At 50.6% G+C, this 26,471-nt stretch overlaps 1 protein-coding gene across 1 annotated transcript in view; it reads left to right on the forward strand.

The window, feature by feature from the left end:
* The window catches only part of STKLD1 (serine/threonine kinase like domain containing 1), a 91,738-nt gene that overhangs the window by 57,476 nt on the left and 7,791 nt on the right, over window positions 1–26,471 (forward strand). The window contains exons 13-14 of the mRNA XM_048513298.1: window positions 10,673–10,801; window positions 12,983–13,111. Of these exons, the coding sequence (XP_048369255.1) occupies window positions 10,673–10,801; window positions 12,983–13,111 (258 nt within the window). The remainder of the gene's footprint in view (window positions 1–10,672; window positions 10,802–12,982; window positions 13,112–26,471) is intronic.

Consider the following 26,471-nt stretch of genomic DNA (forward strand, 5'->3'; position numbering starts at 1 on the left):
TTTCTGGCCAACCCCGCTAAGCATACTTTCGTATTATAGCCTCAGCCCTTAGCAGATTCTGGAGTGCTCCCATTGTTTTATCGCGGCCCCATTGAGTGGCTGAAGAGGACACTAGGTCTGGACCGAAGTCCCCTGGCTAAGCCCATACCATTCACCCAAATGGACGGCAGTCCTCTCGGGAAAGCGAAAGGACCCGGTAGCCAGTTCAAAAGCATAGCAACCGGTCCTCCTCCGCTCGCTGACCATTGCGGGAGAGAAAATTAAAGATTTTATTCTGGCGCCCAGTAGCCAAACCTCCATAGTTCTGGGCATGCCATGGTTTGTTGTTACGCATGAACCAAGGAATTTGTTATTTGGAAGAAAGGATCTTAGAATTCACTGACCCTCCCTCGCACGGAGAACACATGAATTGATGGGGGGCAAAACTTCGGCTTCTCCTGACATACCCCTGGCTGTCATCAAGCGTGCACGCTCTAGTATTGCTCCCGAGTTCGACCGGCATTCCACCGGCTTACCAGGATTTAGCCAGAGTATTTCCAGAAGCAAGGAATGCGATCAGTTGCCACCCCATAGGAACACTGACTGCAAAATCCGAGTTACTACAGCCAGAGCATAACTGCCCAAAGGTAGAATCTACGCGCATGAGTCCCCAATGAGGAGAAGGAACTTACGTGCCTTCTTAGACAAGAACCTGGCTTCTGAGGTTCATGCGGCCGGAGCTACCAAACACACCCATGCTGCTCCTGTATTGTTTTGTTAAAAAAAAGGATGGAGTCTCTTCAAGCGGCTCTGCACAGAATTGCGAGGACTCAATGCGGGAGTCTCCCCTGTCCAATAAATGCCCTTTTGCCATTAATCCAAAGGACCTTTTGAACCCAGGCGCATTCCGGGCAGGAAGGGGCCAGCATCTTTACTAAGTTGGACTTGAGAGAAGCTTACTACAGGGGTCAGAATTGCGGGAAGGCGCTATGAGACATGACCGCATTTAACACGAAGTTTGGACAGTTTGAATACTTAATAATGCCATTCGGGTTAGAAGTTACAGGGCCCCGGAGCTTTTATGGCCCCTTATCAGCGAAGTTCTCCATGATTTATTGTACAAAGGGAGTAGTGGAGGTATACTTAGATGATGTTTTAATTTATTAGCAAGAGCCATGGAAGGAGGCATGAAGCATTAGTTCAGGAAGTATTGAAGCGTTTGCTCCAACTTAACTCCCTCTTTGCCAAACTTTCTAAATGTTTATTTCCACCAAACTTCTATGCTCGACTATTTGGAGTTACGGATCTCGCGGCGAGGGGCTAAAAATGGACCCTGCTACAAAATTACGAGATGCAGTACGTCCAATGGCCTGCCCTACCAATCGAAAGGAACTCCAATCTTTCCTGGGTTTTGCTTCTAATTTCTATCGTGACTTTATACTACAATTAAGCTGAACTGACTCTCCCACTCACAGAGCCTCTTGCAGCACTAAGGGTAAAGATGCACAAACTACCAAGCCGGGGCCCCCCTTTCCTGGTCCAGAGAATATCAGACAGCATTTCAGATTTAAAAATCAGATTTTACCACCGAACCTATCCTGAAACACTTACCCTGACCCAGATCTCCGTTTGTGGTTCACGTGGATGCCTCGGACAAAGCGCTTAGGGCAGCCCTTATTTGCAGAGAAATAAAGATGATAAGAGGCTGTGGTTCCGTGTGCTTATTTATCAAAGAAATTCTCCGGTGCTGAGCTCAACTGGACTGTTGGGGATAAAGAGACTGCGGCCATCAAAGTAGCACTCTCCACTTGGCGTCACTGGCTGGAGGGGGCTAAACACCCCTTTCAAGTTTGGTCGGATCACAAGAACTTGGCCGCCCTCTCCACCCCCCTCAAGATGTCCGCGAAACAACTTCATTGGGCCGATTTCTTTTCTCGTTTCTCTTTCACTGTCCATGGAATTCCTTACAGCCACCCAATATGTAGATGACCATCAGGAAGGAGCGCACCCCGCCACGTTGGCTGAGGTGTTCCCCGAGTTAGACCCGGGGTGGGATGTGAACAGGGAGGCGGACCGGGATAAATTGGGGAACTATCGACGCTTTATAATTTCGGGTCTCCGAAATGGCGCCCCACGCCGCCATGATCTGTCCAAACTCCACCAGCTAGCTCAGAATAAGGATGAGTCACCCGCCGCCTTTATGGAACGCATTCGTTCCGAGTGTCGTAAATGGACACGGGTGGATCCCGCTGACCCTGTTTACCGCCCTAATCAATAGCGTGTTCATCGGAGGGAGTGCCCCGGATATTAGAAAGAAGTTGAATCGGATCCCGGATAATACCCTTAAGGATCCGGCTGATCTCCTAAAAACGGCCAATACTGTATATTTTGAGCGAGAAGAGATGGCACAGGATCACGAAGGAAGAAGGCGAAGGAGACTATCGCCCACGCCAGCTGGTGGGGGCCTTACAGGCAGCGGTGAGCACTAATAATGAGGGTCCCTGGTTTTGAATCGTCTTGTGGGAATGCTTAAGGACTCCCCGGTATGCTCTAGCGACCCCGGCCTTCGAGGGCAGATTCAGCATTCATTTGCAGGAAGTAATGGGAGCCTTACGGGCCACCCGCGAGGTGGGAAGAGCCCGGGATTTTGGTGGGAAGTCCGGGTTACCAAAGGCTCTCCCGCAGCCCACCGCCCGGCTTCACGCAAATATGCCCCTTTAGGCAAGAGACCAGTGTAGCAACTATTGCCACCAACATGGCCACTGGGCGCCCGGGGGAGGGTGTGCTGCCAGGTTGGCATCGGAGAAGTCGTCAACCCCAACCAACGTGAAAGCAACAGTTACCGGCAACCCCAGCTCCGGTTTTCAGGCCCCAGTCTCGCTTACCGAACCCCGTCGCCAATCTCCACCCCAAACCTCTGCTAGGACAGCCCGGGTCCCTTTTCCAGAGCACGCAGGAACCCCCCGTTTTGGAGTGGAGTGCCCGGACCTGGAGGGCGGGGCGACAGGCAGGCTCTGGGATCTTTGGGCTCGAACCGAACTGCCGGCTCTCCCCGTTTTCCGAGGTTGAGAGCGCTCCAATACGCCTCGGCGTTCCCCTACTAGGGACCAGCAGCGGGCGGCTCAAGCTGAGAGTCTTGCCACCTCTGCATAAAATCTTTACCCAGCCCGGCGGCTGGAATTTCGCCAGCCCGTCCACTGAAGTCCCTGTTCCGGCTCCTGGAGCCCCTGGAGGTGAGTCGTTGGGATCTTTCAGCCCTCCCCAGTCTCGGAGGCGGCCCCGGTTTCCAATGCACCTCTCTCCCACCCAGGGTGTTCCCCGCCGTCCCTGGAATTAGCCCCCATGTTTGACGCCACTCCACAGGTTACCAGGCCCTCCTCCAGTTGCCTCTGAACATGTGCAAGAGTCTCTTCCTGAGCCTGTTTTTCCCCCTGTTCCGGCGGATGATTCATCCGCCCTGGTAGACCTGGCCGCAGACCCGATGCCTGTGTTGGAATCGGTGCTAGAGCCACCTCTGCGGACCCATTGGTCGGAGGGCAATTGCCTTGTGGCACCCCTGATGACCTCGCTCCCCCTATCCCCCTCCGACCCGATTTTTCCTGTCATGGTGGGGGGTCTCTCTATTCCCATGTTGGTCGACACGGGGGCCTCCTACTCTGTTCTGAATTCTACTGTCCCGTTCCCACACACGGGGGAGGAGGTGCGTGTCATAGGTGCTAGTGGCGAGCTGCGGCTTGTTTACCCCTTCGCAATCCAACCCCCGTCTCTGTCGGCCCAGTGGCAGTCGAGCATTCCTTCCCTTAACATGGAGAAATTGCCCGGTCTCACTCTTGGGCAGCTGACTTGCTCTCGAGGAAATTGAACGCCTCCCTTTCATTCTCCCGCTCTGGCTGCTCGTTGGTTTTTGGAACTGGATTGGAGGGGACGCCGGCCCTCATCGGCCCTGCTCTAACGGCCCCTGTCACAGAATCAGCCCTCCGGACTGCGGACCTGGCTCCCGGTCCCGATGTATTGCCCCCCCCTGCTCAAAGCGTCCGTCAGAAGTGCCCACTCAGCGCTGACACGGACTTCGTTCCCTCGACTCAAAGCGGTCGCGAAGGAGCTTTGCGGCCTGACCTTTCGCATGCATGCCCGCTGAGTTTGGGAATGATGTTATATCCCTCCCCTTCTTGCGCCCCGCTCCGTCCACTGAAGGGGGCGGTGGTTGCCCGCTGTGTGCTTACTGCGTGTAGGATGGTGGTGGCTGTGTGTGTGTGGGATTCCCGGCCCGTTTTGACCGCAGCCCTATCCCTCCCGCTGCCTTGGGCTGGCCCGGTCTCCCCTATTACTACCGGTCCCCTCTCTGACTTCACATCTGGGGCTGCTGGGCCTCCTTGCTCTGCCCTGTGCTCCCGAGCCCCGTTTTCGTGTGAGCTGCAGACAGCTGAGGGGGTGGTTTTTAGTGTGGGGAACGTGGCCCCTGTTGCCCCTGCCCCCGCTGCCCTCGCTCTGGAAACGCACTCGAGCCCTGTTTTTCGGCCGGCCCGGCGACAGTTTTCCTTTTTCGCCCTCGCGGTTTGGGTCGGTTTGCCGCTCTCCCTGGCCTGGCGTGTGCGGTTGGGTGGTCTGGCCCTTCGCCTCCTCCGTGCTTCCCTTGTGCCCCTTCGTCTCCCTACTCCTTTTGCGTCCCCGGGTTTTTTGGGATTTTTGCGCTTCTTGGTTCGGTGGGCCTGGGCCCTTGTGTTGTTTCTGAGATATTGCCTCCAAAGGGGGGGTGAGAGAATCCAGACCACACTTAAAATGGATGCAATATCTCAGATCCAACCAGTCAGTTTTCAACCAGCCAGTTTTTTCCTTTTTTGGCCTTTTAGAGACGCTGCAGCCTCAGAGCACACACAGACTTTCAGTTTTGAGGCTCCAGCTAATTCTTTAGACAAGGGACTAGTGGCTGTGAGTCCCCCGCTGGGAAGCCACTGTAAGGCCGACACGTGCTCAGACTCGCCAAACCCCGGCACCTCAGCTCTTAGCCATAGAGTGGAGCCTCCCTTCCAAGGCGCAGTTGGGCGCAACAGATCTGAACAAAGCTTTGCATGTCCACAATGCGCTAGGAATATTGCCACAGCTGCTGCCAAAAGCCATATAAGGGGAAGGAAGGACTGGTTTCAGGGTGCCACTAGGATGAAAGGGGGGAGGGAGTTCACGTTTATGCTGCTTCTTTTGCTTGGGTGTATCTTTCTGTTTGCAATGTTGAGAAAAGCTGTGCCAGCACTGGACCCATTTTGCCACATGGGCGCCCAGGGTTCTCCGTTCTGTTTCTGGCTACTCTGTTTTGGCTCAGTTCTACAAGCCCTGTCTTCAGGTTGGCCCTTTTCCACCATAACAGCACCATTCATGCAAAGGAAGGGGAACACACTGGTGGGTTGGGTTGGCCTGTTTTCGGTTTGGACCAATCCCTGGTGGGGGGTTTTCGTTGGATTTCATTCTTCCTTTTCACAACCAAAGGCGGGAGGACCTTAGCGGGGTCACTCCCTAGAACTATGTACAGGTGGCCTATTTACATATCGACATATTTACAGTTAAAAGCCAATCCTACTGTGCAATATGCTGCGCAGGGAGCGGCATGTAGGACGATGATGGCTACCAGTCGTATTGCATATGCTTGGCTGGTATCTCTGAGTCTTTTGCCCCTCTCCTGCGAGCATGTTCACAGATACGGTGGACACCATCAGAAACTTAATTGGAAACTGGTTACAACACTGTTATTGGACACCCACATGGCCCATGCCACTCTCCCGACAGGACATGGTCTGGGTACGGAGAAAACCTGGTTTGAATTCATCTTTTCGCCTGTAATTAGCTATGCATACCCATGATTCCTACTGCCCAGCCCTTGGTCGGTAGGCAGGCCCAGACTTACTATGGAATACTTGCATTTCAGCTATTGACGCTGCCATCTCCTTCGCTAGGCTTATACGCCCTAAGGATTTCTGCCCCGTCCTGACACCTCCTCCTCTTCTCGGCCTGTTTGCCGGCTTACCCTTCTACCGTATGTTTCTCACCGAATGTTTAAGTGTTTTCCCTATGCAAAGGTTGTTTAACGAGTTACATGGGAGGTCTCCAGGCACTTTACACCCCTCATAAAATTATGGACTTTTTGGCGGCCCAGCGTACTGGGACTCGGTCTAAAGTTTTGACAGCAACAGATCTGGACAAGCCGCGTTTTGCGTTCATGCCCCGCTGCGCTGGGATGTCTCCGAGAAGATCGCGACCTGGGATAGATGCCGCTTCGCCTCTGGTGATGAGGAGCCTGGCGAAAGATGCCATTGACCCTCGCCGTTACCAAAGATGTGAAGAAGCGGTGCCATGCCAGTTGACAGCCACCCCGGCGTCAGAAGTGTCGAAGAAGGGGTGCAGCCTCCACTGATGTTTTCGATGTACGATGACCCATTACCCAGCGTTGCCCCGGAGTGCCAAAGGATTCACCACAGCGCATGGCAGATTCCCTGGACTGGAAGCGTGTGTGTGTGTGGCGTTTAGGTTTACGATGCCGAACTGCGATGCAACCCGTCTCTTCGCAGCGAGGCCCGGCTACTGTGTTCAGAAACGGACCCTCGTTTCCTACTGGTCCTCACATCAAAGACTTCCATCCTAGACCCGGCGTTTCTGCCTTTAGTGTATTTGTTTCAACTCAGCCCTTCAGGTCTCTCCGGTTGCCGGGAATACCTCCATCGCGCCTCATACTGCCACCCGATTCGGATCGTTTCAGAAAGTGCCTGGACTACCCCTTCTTTGTCCCTTCTTTAGTTGGGTTTACGATGTGTGATCTCTCCCCTGGTTTTATAGGTGTACTGTGATGCTCTGTTTGTATGTGTATGGATGTGTTCTTAGAAGGTCCCGATACTCCTCGGCTGTCTGCGCCAGGACCCTCTTATGCTCCTGGCGTCTCCTGGATTACCCGGTGCTTCCAGGGCCCTCCCCGAATTCTCCGGGTTATTACGCAATTGTTCACGGTATCCATGCCATGATGGCCAAGTGGCATGAAAGCTCCAGAAAGTTGGGAAATGATAAGCCGGAGCCAGGAGAGAATCCCGCTCCTGGACTATGTCTGAATTAAAACGATTGGAGGATTTATTCCGTTTTGTATTTATTTAGGTAGAAACTGGTTTGTATTAGGTAGAAATAGGATTTGTAAGTTTCTTTGTATCTGTGACTGCATGGAACCTCCTTGGCCCAAGGCAGAGAGCCATCTCCGCTCCACCTGGGCCCATCCTATTCACGTGTAAAGGTTCCTGATACACGCGGACAAAAGGAGACCTCAGTTGAAGCGCCTCGCCCTGCCTAATCCAGTCAACCGGCAGATAAGGAGGTTTTCGTCATCTCTCTCTGCTTCCTGATTTCGGACATCTGGGGAAGCCTTTGTGTTTTCCCGCCAGTGGACACGTCATCGCCTCGCCCTGCTCTGGTGCGAAACTTGAGAAGGGGATGCCTATCGGACACTGATTGGTTCCTGCATGTTGCAAATGAATGATTGGTTGTTTTGAATTTTGTTAATGAATGGTAGTGGGCTGTCTTTGGTTCTCCCGGGCCCCCGACGGGAGAAAAGTGTACTTAAGGGGTTGTAAGGCTGCTAGGCAGCGCAGTGTTTGTGCGGAAGGGAGGTGCTGACACTTAGGTCAGCATCTCAATAAATCACTTTTATTTATCCAAGCCTTGTCGGGTCTTGCTTGGGTTCCTGGGCGCTGCCGAGAGCGGGATACCTCTGGAACGGAAAGTGTTATCCTGAGCAGTGCGGTAACAAAGCTGCTGCTCTCCGTAGGGCAGAGGGGGTTTGCATGCCTAGTGCTGCTGGCAGCACCAGTCAGGCTGCTGCTGCCGTCCCCTCTCTGCCCAACGGAGCAGGCGGCTGCCCTCTCTGTGGGGCAGAGAGGGTTTGAAAGCCCGGTATTGCCGGCACGCGCGGAGCAATAGCAGCAGCAGCAGGCAGGCAAGTCCCCTCTCTGCCCAAGGGAGCAGGAAGCGGCCTTTTCCGTGGGGCAGAGAGGGTTTGCAAGCATGGTGTCGCCCAGCTTGCGCGGCGCGAGAGCGGCAGCATCAGGCAGGCCGCCGCCCCCTCTGCTCAACAAAACAGGCAGCTGCCTTCCCCATGGGGCAGAGGGGGTTTGCATACCTGGTGCTGCCGTCCCCTCTGCCCAACGGAGCCAGTGGAGCAGCTGCCCTCTTTGTGGGGCAGAGGGTTTGCATGCCTGGCACCGCCGCCCCCTCTGCCCAATGGAGCAGGCAGCTGCCTTCTCTGTTGGGCAAAGTGGGTTTGCAAGCATGGTGTTGCCAGCTTGTGCGACGCGAGAGCCGCTGCCGCCATCCCCTCTGCCCAGCAGAACAGGCGGCTGCCTTCTCCATGGAGCAGAGGGGGTTTGCATGCCTGGCAATAAATGGTTATCCTGTTCGGCCCCCCACCTAAAGTGTGCTTTGAGTTTTGGGCCCCTGTGCAATTGAATTTGACACCCCTGGTCTAGAGGTTCTCACGAGGCCCTGAGTGGTGATGATGGGTTACCAGGGTCCTTTCCAGGAAACCCTTGGCCTTAGGAGTTTCCCAACAAGGAAAGGCACCATTTCCCCCTTCCTACTGTGGAGATGGACCAGAATGTATAAAATTTGTATTTAATCAAGGAATATGGATTCTGTTTAGAACCAAGGATCTGAAGAATCAAAATGGTTTCTGTGTAAAGAGACAGCAGGTCTGCTTGTCTCCAACAGGTCAGAAGCCTGCATTACAGATAAACATCTTTAAGGTCTTGTAACTACAGGTTACTATGTGACAGAAGCCATATAAGTTTATAACCTTGTTTTTCTGGGTTAGAACCAGCAATAGGGGATAGCTAAATCAATGTGATTAATTAAATAAGGAAAAAGTGTTTTTCTATTTATGTTGAATGAACACAGAAATGATAATGAGTGATTCACATTTACTTGTATTTGATCATAATTCTATTGTCTTAGAATTGAAGGTATAATTGTTAGAATCAATATTTGTATTAATCTGTTAAAGGTAAAATCATTTCGAACTGAGAGAAAGGGAAGTTTTATGATCTAAAGGAATGTCAAGCCTGCATTGCCTGAAGGGGAAATATCTCTCTGGGAGCAAACTTAGAAAACTAAGAAAACAAGTTTTTCTTGGAGACAACAAGCTAGTTTTATTGCTGCCCTTTGCATATGGGTAGAGGGCCATGAGTTAACAGCATGCAGCGTTGGAATACACGTAGAATAAGAGGCTGTCTTATTGTGACAACGAGACAGAGCTATCCAATGGGATTTGAAAGTACATGCTTGTAGCACGTGAAAGGGGTATGGATTATGTACGTAAATCTTATGATGATGATTGTGTGACGTCTGTATTTTTGCGTCTATAAAAATTGGTCCCTTTGTATCAAGGGTGTGCCTCTTACCCTTAAGGGGACACCCTGGTCAGATACTTATGCTGTCCAGTAAATTTATCTTCTGTTTCAAAACTGCTTCTTGGGTGTTTTCTAATTTAGTCTTAAACTAATTCAGCTGTGTAGGACCAGAGACGCGGTCCTGGCCCCACACTACCATAACACCCTGAATCCCTCCCCCTAAAAAACAGATGGCATTCACCTCCCTTCCTCAAAGTGGGAGTTGCAGTCGAGGAGGCAGAGGCTCTGGTTGATACTGAAGGGTCACTTTAAATCAAAAGGGGGAATCTGCCAGTAGAGCCCTTTGCTTTGTTTCCATTTGCATGGAAGCGCACCCTTCTGACCAGTGGTGGGATTCAAATAATTGTAACAACCGGTTCTGGTGGTGGGAATTCAAATAATTTAACAACTGATTGGGGTGCTGTGTGGTTTCCGGGCTGTATGGCTGTGTTCTAGCAGCATTCTCTCCTGATGTTTCGCCTGCATCTGTGGCTGGCATCTTCAGAGGATCTGATAGTAGGAATGGAAAGCAAGTGGAGTATATATGCTGTGAGGTCAAAAATACCAGGTCACATACCAACCTGGTATGTGAGTCACAAAGAAGTCTGTAGCCTGGGAGTGACAATGAAGATAGCAAGGTCAATAGGTGAATGGATCTGAATAGAAGTATCCTGGTCTTTGTTTCCTTGGTTGCTATTGTCTATAGTTGTCCTGTGTTTGTGTGGAGCTGATTAGTCACTGTCTTGATTCTAGAGTTTTTCAACACTTGCAGCCAAATTCTGTTCATTTTCATAGTTTGTTCCTTCCTTCCTTCCCTCTGAAGATGCCAGCCACAGATGCAGGTGAAACGTCAGGAGAGAATGCTGCTAGAACACAGCCATAAAGCCCGGAAACCACACAGCACCCCAGTGATTCCGGCCGTGAAAGCCTTCGACAATACATTTAACAACTGATTGTTTACAAGCACCATTTTAACAACCGGTTCTGCCGAAGTAGTGCGAACCTGTTGAATCCCACCACTGCTTCTGACTTTCCTCAGTTCAAAAGAGGATGTCATGTTGAAAATGAATTTCTAGCTATGTTTTTGCTGACTACCAGCAAATCAGAAATGTAACTGGGTGAGTAAAGTGGGAACAGTGGGAAGCTTCTGAAAAATGTGGGCATTTACTTTGTTCTTTGTTCTCTGTTCACATTACTAGTCTTCATTGTTTTTTATTATGTATCTTCAATTGCTTTCCTATACAAGCCAGAGACTAAATTATCACTTTTCCTTTGCTTACCAGACGAGGTTGCAAAAATGCTGAGAAAAGATGGCCTCTTCTCAGAGGTTCTGACCATTCTGAGCAATTGTGCTCACAACGAAGATATCTGTCTTGCTTGCTGTGGAGTAATCTGGAGTCTGGTAGCAAACGGTATGCAGAAAAAGAGCCCAACAGATGCTTTGGCTTCTGTGGGTGGAGAACCATTTATAGACTTCCACCACTTAAGTCTTGGAAAATGTTTGTGTTCATCACTTGACCACCCTTGGGACCACCAGCTGCAAAAACCTGAAGGAGCCCCCATCGTAAACAACAGGCCAGGAGCAGAGGCATACTGGGGGAGAGTGGTGCCCGGGGCAACACCTGCCTGGGCGCCTCCGCCCCACTTACCTGAGCCGGTGGTGGTGGTCCCAGGCAGCCTGGTGGGGCCGGGCCAAGGGGCGCATGATCTAATGGGGGGCACCCGGGGTCAATTGACCCCCCATGTCTCTCTGGCAGATACGCCACTGGCCAGGAGCAACAGGAGTAAAAACAAACCACAATTGCACCAAATGGCTAGCAGTACAATGTAATGAATATCTTACAACCAAAAATAACAAATAAAGTTTTCTTCAGTACATAATAAAAACATCTGTGTTCTTTCAATCATCTTAGGTACCATTCTCGGCAAACATCAAAGAACAACATTCAAAAACGAACACTCAAAAGTTACAGTAGTCCATAACAGAAAATACTTCATCAATATCTATAGTCTTCTAAGACTTTTGTCAGGCTAATACTCAGACGTCTTGGTGATCCTGTACCAACTACCAGTAAAGTCTGATTTCGATGAGTCTTCAGACCAGGAATCTAGTACAATGAATCAATGTCTAATTACTAATTTGATATATACCTTTGGAATGAATACAATATTGAAAGCTGTGTCATTTACATGCAAGTTGCTCCTGCTATACAAAGTATTATCCTCTTGTTTTCTGTAATGGAAATCATTTGCACAAGTATAGATACAAACATTATTTATGAAACATATACTCAAAGGAAAACTTTTAACCTATACACAAAACAAAACTTTTTACCTGTAAGGACAACTTTTACATCCTCAGTGTAGCTATAATCCTCTAAATTAGCTCAGTGCTAGAAGTCTCACTATTGGGTGTATAAGGGAATGCTAATTAGTCACTTGTTTGTATTCACAGCAATGCCTCTGGATCAAGGGTTTGATTAAGTCCTGAGTACATATTAAACCTAAACACAAGTTGTACCTCCAATTGCTGAAGTTTCTGAAGATTGTTGTTTTTTGGTTATAAGATATTCAGTACATTGTACTACCAGCTGCTTAGTGCAATTGTGGTTTGTTAAAACCTGAAGGAGGCTGAAGTGGTTTCTCTTCAGAGTTTCATAGGGAAGATGCTCAACAGGATCCCCCTTTTAAAAAGTCCCTACAGGTTCTCCTTCAACACGGATAGCTTATCATTACACAGTGAAGATGCTTGTGTGGTGATGGGAGCTGCTGCCCCAATGCAAGTCTTTTTTGCAGGTCTGCAAGCTCAGCTGGGCAGAAGTCCCCCCTACTTTCCAAAAACACTGGGTGGGGGCCGAGAAAGGTGCTGGCAGTGGCTGCACCCCAGGGCACCCTGAGTGTGTGGGGGATTCCTGCCACCATGGGCTCCAATGGTGCAGATTTCCCAATGAGTATGGCTCCCTAGCATTCATGGAGCTTCCTGGCCTGAACAAAAATTCTGTAACATATAAATTTAATATTCACACCTATTCACTGAATATTCACTGTGAATGAAGCTACTGGCCACCAGTAGTGCAGCAAAGCAACAGCCCAAGGCTTACCTGGGAGCTGCCTTTGTGTCCACATAGCAGGGAGCAGGTGCAGAAAAACACCCCTCAGCTCCCAGCCTTTTTTCGCTCGCCACCTGTTCCCCCCACCCACTCACTCGTGTATAAGTCGACAGGGGCTTTTTTCAGCACAAAAAATGTGCTGAAAAAGTAGACTTAAACACGAGTATGTAAGGTAATTACAAGAGGGTAAATATATTATTCCTTACAAGAGGGTAAATATATTAGCCCCTGAATTGAGGCTAATATATTTTGGAAAATTTCTAGCACCTTTTTGTCATGCTAAGATCTGGCTGACTGGGTATTTCCCTCTTTGTTAAGGCTTCAAAATTTGAATTTAATAATTTTGCTCATTTTTTAATTCACCTAGGACCTTTGGGAAGAGGCACAATGTAAATGTAAATTTACAAGATGTAAATTTAGTCAGTGTGTTCTAGTATTTTTCCTGGTCAATATGGGCTTTCTTTTATTTTTCCACTGAAACAGTCACTGATGTGTCTGAAATCCCACTGAAATGTGCTATTGAGATTGTCTCTGCAGTCCTCCACATGCATCTTCAGCATGGAAAAGTGGCGGAATCCGCATGCTGTGCTTTCTGGGCCCTGGCCCTTCATGGTGAGTTTTCACAGTCTAGCTGTAGAGGAAGAGAACTTATTTTTGGAGTGAGATATCTTAGTTTTCATTGGAGGCTGATAGTTTTCAAGCTGTGTTTCTTTCCTAGGAACTTAAGGCATACTAGAAGTCCTTTGTTTAGAAGGCGGGTGATAGTAAAAACAAAACAAAACAGGTTGTCCCTCATAAATAATTTTACCTTGCGGCATTGGACATTCACACAGATTGTGTAGGTTAATACCTAACCCAAAAGCCCATACAAAATCTTGAGCTCATACCCCACAAACTCCTACAAGAAAGCTGCAGCTGAAGCCTGGGTAATGTCATGACCCTCTAATGTCTTAGCCTGGGTCCTGCCATATTTCTTTCTACTGAATGCTTACTGCTCAAGCAGCCCTGGGAATGTTTACCTTTCATCTCCCTCTGTGCCAGTCTGCCCTTAGCTGAGCCTGAGAGAGAAGTGGGAGTTGCAGCTCAGGCTGTTTCCGCCCATGCGGATAACAGCGACCCAGGGATGCTAAAAACTGTGTCCCTGGGGAGGGGTTCACATGGCTGCTGCTGCTGCATCGCGGCAGCGCCGACCTCACCACCCCCGAGCGGCACGAAGGTGCTGCTTCTGAACCTCGCTCCCTGAGAGAGGTTTTTCGGAAGCAGCGTCTTCCAACTGCTGTCGTGCGAACGGCAGCGGCTGGAAGGCGCCATTTCCCCCCATCGTGGCGGAATGCTGTACCTCTCCTTCTGGCTTCCGGCACGTCGCAGAGGCCAGGGGACACGCCCCCCTGGCCTGCGACTCCAGAGCCGTCATTCCAGCCTGTGGGGGGTGTCCCCTGGCCTCTGCGACGCGCTGGAAGCCAGGAGAAGAGGTATGGCATTCCGCGACTGCACAGCCTGTGTAAAGACTGCGCCGCCGCCTGCCGCCCTGCCGGGACCGTCCGTGTGAACAATCCCGGGGGGGAGGGGGGTGCGTCGGCATTGTCCGTGCGGAAATGGCCTCAGTGTTTTCATCTCAATTCTCACTGTTTGAGGAATGTGTGTACATGTGAGTGTGGGACAGTATCTTTCCAGCCTCAGGGAAGAAAAGGGGGGAGGGTTATGGGTCTGATGTGACTTAATGCTGGGGAATGCTTTGCCTGTTCTAATATGCTCTGCTCTGACAATACAAGTCAACAGCTTTTCTATACTTGCCATCAATAAATAAGAATTCTGCTTTCAAAGTACCAATTTCTTTATTGATCAAGTCTGGGATTTTGACAGTTTGTCAGAACTCCCTCTACGTGTTTACCCCTCAGAGTCCCATCCTGCAACTATTCTTGGGGATGCCGACTTGATTGGAGGTGACACGGTCAGTGACCAGGGCACCAAGACAGGAACAGAACAGAACCTGGATGACCTTTCAGGGGGAGGAAACCCTGATGATACCTCTGGAAGGGGTGACAACCTCCCAGACCCTTCTCCTGAAAAATAAGCGAGGTTGGACTGGCTGCAACATGGAGGAGCCTGTTATTCCTGGCTAGCTGCACAATGCCGGGCTGGTACGTCCACTTCATTCCTCGAAGCCAGGCAGCAATTCCAGGCAGAAAGCTGCAACCTAGAATTCCAATAGCTGGAGGCTGAAAATGAGACCCTCTGGCATGAGATGAGCATTCTCAGCAGAGAGATGGAAGAACTCGCCTGGCAGATGTCTGGGCTGCCATGCAGGGGGCACAAAGGCCCCAAAGAGCAGTCCAGCCACCTGCTTCGCGCAGGCGGGGGCCGGGGGCCCTGGGAGTCCACCACTCATCCCGCTGGCCCCGCAATGCCACTCCCGCACCAATTGAACTGTGAGCTGCAAGCCTCGTTTGAGGGAGATCCAGATAGGCTGGCCTATTTTATGGTTCAAGTGAGTGGCTTTATGGAGAATTGCTAGCCATGTGCAATATGTGGGAGGCCTGTTGGGAGGGTAGGGGGCTGCCTGGTAGATCAGGCTGGTTGACTTGATCAATTTATGCTGGCTCTGCATGGCCGCTTTGAGGAGAAAGCTTGGAGTCAACTCTAGAGACTGCACCAGGGGGCCAAGTTTGTTGTTAAGTATGGAGCAGAGTTCAGAAAGCTGGCCAGCAGAGTGCAGGACTGGCCAGAGCAATGCTCATGAATTTGTTCCAAAGAGGCCTTGATCCAGAGGTCCAACAGTGAGTCCTTGTGCAAGGCAACCCCCCATCCCTCATGGAATGAATGCAACTGCAGAGGGGAGAGTGTGCCAGCCGTCAGCATAGCCCCAGCAGGGAAGTGAGCAGCTGCCCTCGGCCTGGAGGCACAAGACACCCCCTCCACTAAGACGGAGCATGAATGACATAGGCGTCTGGGATTATGACTCCGCTGTGGAGGCGAGGGGCACTTGATGGCCGTATGTCCCTGTGGGAATCCCACAAAAAGTGTGTGTGTGTGTGTGTGTGGAGGGGGGGAGGATGATGGAAAGAAGGGACTGCGGAAAAGCCTGAAACCAAGTGCCCAGCCTGGGCTGGTGGTGAAAAGCCCCATCTCCAACACTGAAAGTGAGAATTCTGCTGAAGGGAGGACTGAGGAGCAGTCTGACCCAGCTCAGGGAAGCTCCGACCTGACCTAGAGGGTTCCAAGGATCAGGTCACGAGTAGTGGTGCCAACAAGGGGGTGAGTGACCCCTTTTAACTGAAAGTGTCTTTAAAAACATCCTTCTCAGATTCAGGGGTGGCCCTGAGGGCAGTAATTGACTTTGGGTGTGGACTTTAATTAACCCTGCTGTGGCCACTGGGGCTAGGATTACAGTTAATGGACTTGAAGAATCCAATTTACTTTGAACAAGTGAATGGGCAGAGAATGGAGCTTGCCACTAAGCTGACCATCCTATTGCTTGCTGGAGTGAGGGCCCACTGGGAATGGATAGGATTCATCATGGCCCCAGTAGCAAAGTACTATTTGATCTTGGGTCTGACTTGATTGGCCAGACGTGACCCTGAGATCAAATGCAGTCAAGCTACCTTACGGTTCAGCTTCCCACTGCGTGTAAGTCAATCCTGGGAGATGCTTGAAAGCAAGGGGTGGGGGATACCTAAGCTGAGGCCGAGCTAGTGGGTTTGACTCAGGAGGAGTTAATATCCATTCTGGAACTGTACAGAATCTTGCAAGAGGTATTCAAAGAAAAAGAATGTGACTCTCAACTTTTCTATCGGGCAGCTGATTGTGAGATTGAGTTGGTAGAGGGAGAGAAATTGTCAAAAGGGAAAATTTATTCCATGAGCCCCAAAGAGTTGGAGACACTGTGGAAATTCGTAGACCAGAACCTGAAAAGAGGATTCATGGAGCCTTTCACGTCTGCCATGGGAGCTCTTTTCAGGAAGAAAAAATATGGGCATTTGAGGCTAAGTACAGACTACCAGAGTTTGAATGCTATTTCAACTACCAACTGGTATCCCTTCCCTCTTACTAAAGACTTGTTGGCTTGCTTGGCTGAGGGGAGGATTTTCACTAAACTGGATTTGAGGGAAACTTATTTTCATATAAGGATAAAATCCAGAGATGAGTGGAAAATCACATTCAATTGCCCAGTAGGTGGCTACAGATATAATGTGATGCCCTTTGGCCTCAGTGGTGCCCCAGGAGTATTTATGCATTTAATTAATGAAGTTCTATATGATCATCTTTATAAGGGAGTGGTGGTCTATTTGGACGATGTGTTGATTTGTACTAAGACCATGGAAGAGCACGGGGCTCTGGTTCGTGAAGTGCTGAGCAAACTGAGAGATGCTTTTCTTTTTGCAAAGTTGTCTAAATGTGAATTTCACAAGGATAAATTGGATTTCCTGAGCTATAGGGTATTTGGGAAGGGCCTGGAAATAGACCCCAGTAAAGTACAAGATGTATTAGCCTGGGAGGCTCCCACAACTCAGAGACAATTACAAACCTTCCTAGGATTTTGCAATGTGCCTAGAGATTTCATCCCCAGGTTCGCTGAAGCTGCCCTCCCCCAACGGATCTCTTGAAAACTCAGGAAAAGGGTGAGAAGGTCAAGGATCCCGGGACCTAGTTGGTTTGGACAGAGAGTTGCCAGCAGGTGACTGATAACCCGAAAAAGCTATTTGCTAGTGAGCCTGTCCTTCGCCATGCTGACCTCACTAAACCCTTTATGATTTAGGTAGATGGCAGTGACGTGGCCATGGGAGCCATTCTGCTGCAGAAAGGGGATGTTGAGTGGTTGCACCTTTCCCATAAATTCACTGAGGCTGAGTGTAATTGGGCAGTATGGGGGGGGGGGGAAACTGGTGCCATTAAAGCGGCCCTAGCAGCCTGGAGGCGGTGGTTAGACTTGCCTGTTTGAAGTTTGGACTGATCATAAAAACCTGGAAGCACTTAAAGATCCCTGCTGCCTGGATGCCAAGCAACTCCGGTGGGCTGATTTTTTTTTTCTAAATTCACCTTTACCTTGAAATACTTGCCAGGCAGCTGTGATTTTGTAGCTGATGTTTTGTTTTGCCTACCTCGGCACGAAAGCATGAGGGAGGAGGTGGTGGCATCTGTGTTTTCTCAAAAGCAACTTGGATTGGGGGTAACTGTCTGTAGTCAAGCCAGGGGAGGGGGTACAGTGACCCCAACTCCTGAGATTAACCCCCCTCACAAAAGGAAAATAGATGAGACTTCATTACAGGTGCTGAAGGAAGGGAGAAGAGTTGGGTTTGTCTCCTCCCTTTCTCTCTTGTAAGGCGACTCAAAGGGGCCGACAATCTCCCTTCTCCCACCCCACACGCCCACAACAAACACCCTGTGAGGTAGGTGGGAGAGAGCAAGCTCATAAGAACTAAGGGAAAGAGAGAGCTCAGAAGAACTGTGACTAGCCCAAGGTCACCCAGCTGGCATGTGCTGGAGTGCACAAGGCTAATCTGAATTCCCCAGATAAACCTCCACAGCTCAAGCGGCAGAGCTGGGAATCAAACCTGGTTCCTCCAGATTAGAGTACACCTGCTCTTAACCACTGCGGCACTGAGGGGGTTTTGAAGCCCATAAATGGTTTTGAAGCCCAGAGGAATGGACTATGGTGGTGTGGTGACTGGGTATACATATCAAAGAAGGCATGTGGCTAAGTTCTCTTTGGTTGCCATGATGCCAAGTTGGCAGGACTTTTGACTTTGTCAATACTTTGCATTTGCTAAGGAGCCAGATCTGGTGGAGGTCCATGCAGAAAAATGTGGACATGTGTGTTAAAAGGATGGCCAAGAAAGCTCCTGGTAAACCCTTTGGGTTATTGAAGCCATTAGAGACGCCCTCTAGACCCTGGGAGGTGATCTCCATGGATTTCATTACTGATCTGCCAACTAGCCAGAAAAGAACTGTGATATACGGTAGTAGATCTTTTTGCCAAGCAAGCCCATTTTGTGGCGTTGAAGCAGTTGCCCATTGCCCAGCATGTTTATCAGCTTCATTCCGCTACAGCTAAAACAATCTGGAACCAAAGGATTCAAAGTTCTGGAAGGCCTTTATTTTGTGGCAAAGTTCTGGAAGGCCTTCATGGACTTACTGGGGGTGCAACAGGGTTTAAGTTCCTCATTTCATTCATACATACTGCGCAGGTTTCAAGAGCATGTGGAAGGTTGTTTTCCAGTCCTCCGGAACCATTAGGTGATTCCGCATGACCGCTTCCAGCATGCCTCTCACATAGGGGCTTGTGATCCCCACGTCCCGTATTGCTTTATGGAGTTCGGTGAGAACATTATAGCCTATGGGGCGATACTCGACGACTCGCTGAATGTTGCCATCGTCCCCAACGTGATCAGTGAAGTGGACAGGGCACAGAGTGTAAGGATGGCAGTTCTGCCTGTTTCTCTCCCAGCCAGCTGGCCTTGACAGAATGCTCCCACCTGGGCGGCGAGCCAGAATCGGCGGCAACAACCTTGGTGGACGGCTTATCTTGCTGTCCAAGATGAGCATTCCGTTCCCATGAGATGGGCCTGGATGGCTCAGGGAGGGGGAAGGGATTGAGTACGTTATAACCTGTAGTTTGGGCGGGAGGTCTCATTCCTGTCATGTCGTGTGTGTGTGCTTTCTAAGATGTCTGAATAAACGGTCTTACGTCCAAAAGCCTTTTATTTCTGCTCTTTGGAATTCCTTACATTATGACAGGAATCACTTTTTAACCTTCACTGTTACCTTGAAGTGGATCTCTGGTGTTTCGACATGCAGAGATTGAGTATGCTTGACCATGTGTGGAAGGCACGATAGCCGGTCTATATAGGGCTTCGAGCCTTCCCTTCCAGATTCCGAAGGATCTAGGAGATGGGGATGGCCCGATTTTCTCTGGTGACTCTCTCCAGACCCAGAGACAGTACAAGTTTGCCCGCTTGTTTCATTGGGATGAACAAGGTGGGTCCGATCAGCGTGGAGTTACATGAAAGCGTTTGGTGCATTATCCATGGATCGGGCGCCTGTCGCACTTTCCCGATTCGTTTCCCTCCAACAACGAAAGGTGGATTACAAACCCCAAATGCAACTACTAGTCCCCTGAGGAACTGGGACTGACAACCATCCATAGCTGACACCCAGGAATCCATTGAAAAGATTCTCTAGACAAAGTATACTTTACGATGATATTCCCAAAGAGCAGCAGTGGCATAGTTACCGAGAGCATCCTAAGACTACGGCTGAGGCTGGAACAATGACGCGGGTCGGATCGATGATCGGTAGAGGGTTCCGTACTAAAACTGCGGCTCCAGAGCCGGGAGCAGGTGAGCGGATGGAAGAGCTCCGTGGAGCGGTCGGAGGAATCGAAAGAAGTCCGTCTGAGGTGGAACTTAATCCCGACCCTAACCCGTTCCCAATGCCCTCGAAGGAAAATTGGGACGATGAAGTGGCCCTGGTAAAGAAGCCATGAACTTGCCTGGGGAGCATGGTAGCTGAACTCCCTGGAAGAGGAGCGTGAAAATCTGCAACGGGACCGTGCGGAGAAGTAACAGCTGCATGAGGAAATCCAAATGGAGTTGGATCGCGAAAGAGAAGTGTTGCGTCAACAGTTCCAGCAAAATCTGACAGTTCATGACAAAGTACTGGATCAATCAAAAATGGATTTACAACGCCAACGCGAAAGCATCAGGGCCATCCAAACACAGAATGATCTGACCACAGCCATACAACGAGATGAACGAGTTAAATTGGATCGTGAAAGGGCGGCCTTGCATGCGCACCAGGACGCCTTAACACGTAAGGAAAGAGAGTTGGCCGACCTAGAACAGGATTTGCGAAGACAGCGGGCTACACTAGCAAGGGCTCCAGACAGCGCCCACACCTTTTCCCGGGCGCCTACAGTTTCCCTCCCCGCCGGAGGCACGGTACTTCGAGGCCCGGTTCCAGCGGCCCCCCAACCCAGGGCGCCTCAGCCTCTCCCAGTTCCTCCAGCCCCGCCACTTTACCCCTTGCAGCAACCAGGCTACCTACAGCAACAACCTCAACACGTACCTCGAGCTGTTGAGAGAGGAGTTTACAGACCTCCCATCCCAGCTCGTTTTGACGGGACTGCATCGAAACTCCCCTACTTCATCTTACAACTCGATGCCCATATGCAAGAGTATGATGATTTATATCGGTCTGAACGTGAGAAAGTCCGAGACATTGGATCAGTACTGGATGGCGTAGCGGCTGAATGGTTTGTTACCCTCTACGAATTACAGGCTGACGACACTCGCACAGTGGGGGGGTTCCTCCAGGCGTTGCGCCTTCGTTTCCAAGACCCTGATGCAGAAAACGTTGCTATACGTTACAGTAAAACCATCCAGCAAGGTAACCGTTCTTTCGCTGAATATGCTCGGGAATTTCGTGCAGCGGCCAGTAAACTCCCTCCAGATTGGCCGGAACGCATGAAATGTGAGTACTTTTTCGAAGGCATGGACATCAAACTGCGCGAAACAGTTATCCTCATCCGAATCCCGCGGACAGTAGCCGAATGGATCGAACTGGGGATCACAAGTTAAGCTGCTGCCGGTCTTTGGCGCTACCAAGCAGATGGCTGTCCGCGCCCAAAACCTGCCACAACACCAACACCAAGTACTCGCAAATCAACTCCTGCCGTCGCAGCTGAAACCACTTCGGAACGTCGTCGCCGCCTGGGATTGTGCCTTTACTGCGGGGGACCTGGCCACCTGGCTGCCAACTGCCCGAGGAAGCAAAAACCCCAAATTCCGACTACACGCACCGTGGCGGCCAAGCCTCCACGCAAATCAGGTCCGCCGCCTCAAGGATCGTCTAAAGCCGCCATCGAGGAAGTTTTCGAAGACGGGGATGTAGCGCTCTGCCTGTCAGCAGCACCCGAGGACATTAGCCCTACTCCGGATGCGGTGAGTGAAGGCAGTGCTCCCATTACCATTTTAACCGCGTTAGCCAACCCAGGGGGGACATACCAACACCCTCCCCGTTTCCAAACACCCCCCTCTAAACGTAGTTGTGAATCTGAACTAAATTGGACTGTGGGGGATAAGGAGACCGCAGCTATCAAAGCTGCATTGAGTGTTTGGCGCCATTGGCTAGAAGGAGCCAAACACCCTTTCCAGGTCTGGTCAGATCACAAAAATCTGGCTGCCCTGTCCACTCCACTCAAAATGTCTGCAAAACAATTGCGTTGGGCTGATTTTTTCTCCAGGTTCTCTTTCACAGTCCATTTCTTCCCTGGTAAAAGTAATAAACTGGCTGATGCGCTGTCTCGCCTCCCCGGGGAGGGGGGGAAACTTCGCTACGAGACATCCCGCGCACCATTCTCTCTCCCTCCCAGCTGGGATTAGCTGTCACCCGATCACAAACTCACAGCAGCTCCTCCCCTTCGACCATCCCTTTAACATCGAGTCTCCCCTTCCTCCAGGGGTTTCAAGGGGAGGCGGGGCTCCGTGGACCTGTCGGTCGCGAGGGGAAGGAGGACTTCCACAACTGCGTTTAGAGGGTGGTGTTTGGAAACGGGGAGGGTGTTGGTATGTCCCCCCTGCTCTCCGGAAGCAGGTTCTCGAAATGTGTCATGATGCCCGTCAGGCTGGACATTTCGGGTTTTTGAAAACGTTGCATCTGGCCCGCCGACAGTTCTGGTGGCGCTCCATGCGCAAAGACATTGAAACGTATATCAAAGGGTGTTCCGTCTGTGCGAAAGCCAAGTCGATTCCGGGAAAGCTGCATGGGTTATTAAAACCCCTTCCAGTTGCATCTCGACCCTGGCAGGTTATTTCCATGGATTTCATAACCGATTTGCCGGAAAGCCACGGGAACACTGTTTTATGGGTGGTGGTGGATCTTTTTTCTAAACAGGCGCATTTCATTCCTTGCACCACCATCCCGTCAGCGCCTAAACTGGCCCGGTTGTTTATCCAACATATCTATCGCCTACACTCCTCTCCCGACAAGGTGGTATCCGACCGCAGTCCCCAATTCATATCTAAGTTTTGGAAGGCTTTCCTGGAGCTGTTGGGAACCACCCCAGCGGTCGCCGCCCCCTACCACGTTCAAAGTGACGGCCAATCAGAACAGACGAACAGAACGTTAGAACAGTATTTACGTTGTTACACTAACTATCATCAGGACAATTGGTGCGATTTGCTTCCTTTTGCAGAATATGCGTATAACAATGCCATTCATAGTAGCACGCAAAAGACCCCGTTCGAGATCGTTTCCGGTCGGTCTTTTCCACCGTTGCCCCAGCTGCCTGCAGAGGTACTGCAGCCTCCAGAATTCAAACAATGGATTTCTTCGCTAGCCGAGGGTTGGAAAACAGTGCAGTCTACCTTACAGCAGGCCCAAGAATCACAAAAGGTTCAGGCGGACAAGCGTCGCTCGGACTTCCCTTTGCGTGTTGGGGCATGGGTCTATTTGTCCACTAAAAACCTTAGAGACGTGAACAAATATTCGAAACTTGGCAAGAAATTTGTGGGCCCTTTTCGGATTACAAAGGTGATCAATGATGTTACCGCTCGTTTGGAACTGCCTAACTCATTAAGTAACATTCACCCTGTCTTTCATTCCAGCTTGCTCAAGGAGGCTCCCGTTTCAGATGCCTGGCACGACCCTCCGGAGCCACCCCCGCCAGTTATAATTGATGGCCACAAGCACTATGAAATAGATGCTATTCTGGACTCCCGCTTCTCCCGCAATCGTCTACAGTATCTAGTTTCATGGGTTGGCTATCCCTCTGGCCATAATCAATGGGTATATACAGAAAATATTAATGCCCCCTCCCTCATTTCTGCTTTTCACAAAGCCTTTCCTGACAAACCGGGGGGGAAGGTTTTCTTGGGGGAAGCAGAGTGTAAGGATGGCAGTTCTGCCTGTTTCTTTCCCAGCCAGCTGGCCTTGACAGAATGCTCCCACCTGGGTGGCGAGCCAGAATCGGCGGCAACAACCTTGGTGGACGGCTTATCTTGCTGTCCAAGATGAGCATTCCGTTCCCATGAGATGGGCCTGGATGGCTCAGGGAGGGGGAAGGGATTGAGTACGTTATAACCTGTAGTTTGGGCGGGAGGTCTCATTCCTGTCATGTCGTGTGTGTGTGCTTTCTAAGATGTCTGAATAAACGGTCTTACGTCCAAAAGCCTTCTATTTCTGCTCTTTGGAATTCCTTACACAGAGCGAGGAGGTCGGCATCGTCTTCCGTCAGGGTTTCCTTCCTCAGCAGATCGTGGTTAATGCGCTCTGCTAGAGTCTTGAAACTCGCGCCATTACGTGGCGCTGACAGAGGTGCGGTGGCTTCAGAAATGGAGGGTGAAAGCGGAGCAGAAGGCGGAGCGAGAGGAGGAGGCGGTTGAGCCGCGAGAGTACGAGCGGGAGAGTTTGAATGAGGCAAGGAAGCAAGTGAGACAAGAGGAGGACAGGCGTCCAGTTTAGTAGATAGAGAATATTCCAGGGGTGAAATTGTAGGTGAAGGGTCGAAAGGAGGGACATCTATGGCAGAGAGACCACAGACCTGCAGACTGATGGCAACGTAACATTGTCTCCACGTCAGTAGCAGTGGCATCGGCGCGCGAGGCTCCTCGTGCAGAGTGCGCCCGATGCTTTCCCAGTCCTTAAGATTCAATGTCCCCCTCTCAGGGTACCATGGACATTGCCTATCAATCTCCCCAACCAATTTGCGCAGATCCCTTTTCTTTACTGGGACTCTGGCGCTTTTCGTCAGCGTTTTCAGTTCGCGGACGTGCTTGTCATAAGCAGTGCTTTGGCAAGCTCCCATACTTACCGGTGGTTCGTTGGACGAGAGAGGGTCCTAGAACGCGGGTCCGAGGATGAGCAGATCCAGCGGACGATCGGTGCACCGAGGGGGCCTATTCCAGGCGACGGTAAGCGGGCGGAGGTTAGAGATTCCCTGGTTTCGGCACCATCATGAAGTCGGCCCACGGGGGTCGCAAGGAAGAGGCGAGACGCGGAGATATCATCCGGTGGAGAGAGCCAGCAGCAGGAAGCGTGGTCCGTGGACCTGGCAACTCTTGGCCCCCTGGAACCGAGCTAAGTGGGCGGGATCATCTTGGTGCCTGTTTCGTCCCTCGATCATGATTGGCGCTTGTGTTACGGCGGGAAACGGGAGCATTGTGGGTTTTTTTACAGTTTACAGTTACATGTGCTTTCTGCCCGCCACGACTCTCCCGTTCTGCGCATGCCACAAAAGCGGCTCGTGATTGGTTGAACGGATGAGGTGTCGTTTCGATGCTTCCCCACTTCGAAGCGGTATTGACCTTGTTCCAGCAGAAAAGTGTAGTTCATAACTGCGACAAGGATGTTGCAGTTCTGAGGGGGGAAACTGAGACAAAACAATGTTGAGCTCGGTGGCAGTGGGGATTCACTGAGGTGAACCTAGGTAGAAACCGTTCTAGTGTGCTAGTCCCTGGCACCTTTTATTAGGGTGTGCTAGTCCCTGGCACCTTTTATTAGGGTTTCTCTGGGGGGCGTGTAAGGGAGGTAAACAGGCAGGAAAGCGGGAGAGCGGGAGATCATCATGTGATGCATGATCTCATCAGGCTGCTACGTGCAGGAGGAAGGATCCGCGTCTGGTTCTAATCCATACCTGGGGGCAAGAGCCCTTTTGTCCCTTTGTCTGGGACACCTGGTGACCGTGAGTCAGGTAGTTCATGACCTGTGACTCACGGGGGAACGGGGGGTGGGGGAGCGTGTGCGCCCAGAAGGCCGCAGCTGGCACCGGCATTCCAAGCGCTCTATCTGCGGTTCTGCTGGGTTCGCGGGCTCACCCCTACAGGTAGAACTAGTCTCGAAATGAATTCATGTCCAGTATCTGAAAGCTCTTGTCCATGCCATCAGTTCCATGTTATTTTGCCCAGTTTCTCTACATAAGGTGACATATGAGACACACCTTGGCAACTCCAGAATTCTTTGTAAGAAATAGCTTATTTTTCCTTGTATATACATATTTATTTGCTAGATGTTGAAGGACTAGGCAATGGTCTAGAGTAGAGTTGCCTTCATGGAACCCAATTTGCTCTGGACCAAGAAGCTGATGATGGTCAGTCCAGGTCTTTAATTTTTTTGTAGATATTTGGCATACAACTTGCCTACAATAGATAAAAGGCTAATTGGCCTATAGTTAGAGGGACATTTGGGGTCTCCTTTTTTAAAGAGAGGCACAACTATCACTTTTAACCAGTCTTTGGGGATCATTAAGAAGAGTTGGATTTATATCCCCCCTTTCTCTCTTGCAGGAGACTCAAAGGGGCTTACAATCCCCCTGTCAGGCTCTCGAACGTAGAAATAACAGAGACTGTAGGAGAGTCCTAAAGCAGTTTATTTCTACAACGCATAGATTAACAGAGAAAGCTGAATCTAAGCTCTCCCACTTAGATCCAGCGATTATATCCTTCAATTCCCCCCCCCCTTTGATTCCCACCAAATGTGTTTCACAGAGAGTATAACATTTGCACTACAGAGCTTCAAGAAACCTGGGAACGTTCACACCTTCCCGCAGGAGGGCTGGCGCCAGGGAATTGCCAGGGAGGGGAGAGGGAAACCGGAAAGCATTTACAGGAAACATTTGCAATCCCCACACAGCAAGACTGCATTTACACGAAACATTTGCAATCCCCACACAGCAAGCACTGACAGGCATGGATCTTACACCCCCCTCACAACAAACACCTTGTGAGGTAGGTGGGGCTGAGAGAGCTCCGAGAAGCTGTGACTAGCCCAAGGTCACCCAGCTGGCGTGTGTGGGAGTGCACAGGCTAATCCAGGGGTAGGGAACCTGCGGCTCTCCAGATGTTCAGGAACTACAATTCCCATCAGCCCCTTTCAGCATGGCCAATTGGCCATGCTGGCAAGGGCTGATGGGAATTGTAGTCCACGAACATCTGGAGAGCCGCAGGTTCCCTACCCCTGGGCTAATCTGAATTCCCCA

This window comes from Sphaerodactylus townsendi, linkage group LG12, assembly GCF_021028975.2.
Source record: "Sphaerodactylus townsendi isolate TG3544 linkage group LG12, MPM_Stown_v2.3, whole genome shotgun sequence".
In the NCBI taxonomy this organism is placed as follows: Eukaryota; Metazoa; Chordata; class Lepidosauria; order Squamata; family Sphaerodactylidae; genus Sphaerodactylus; species Sphaerodactylus townsendi.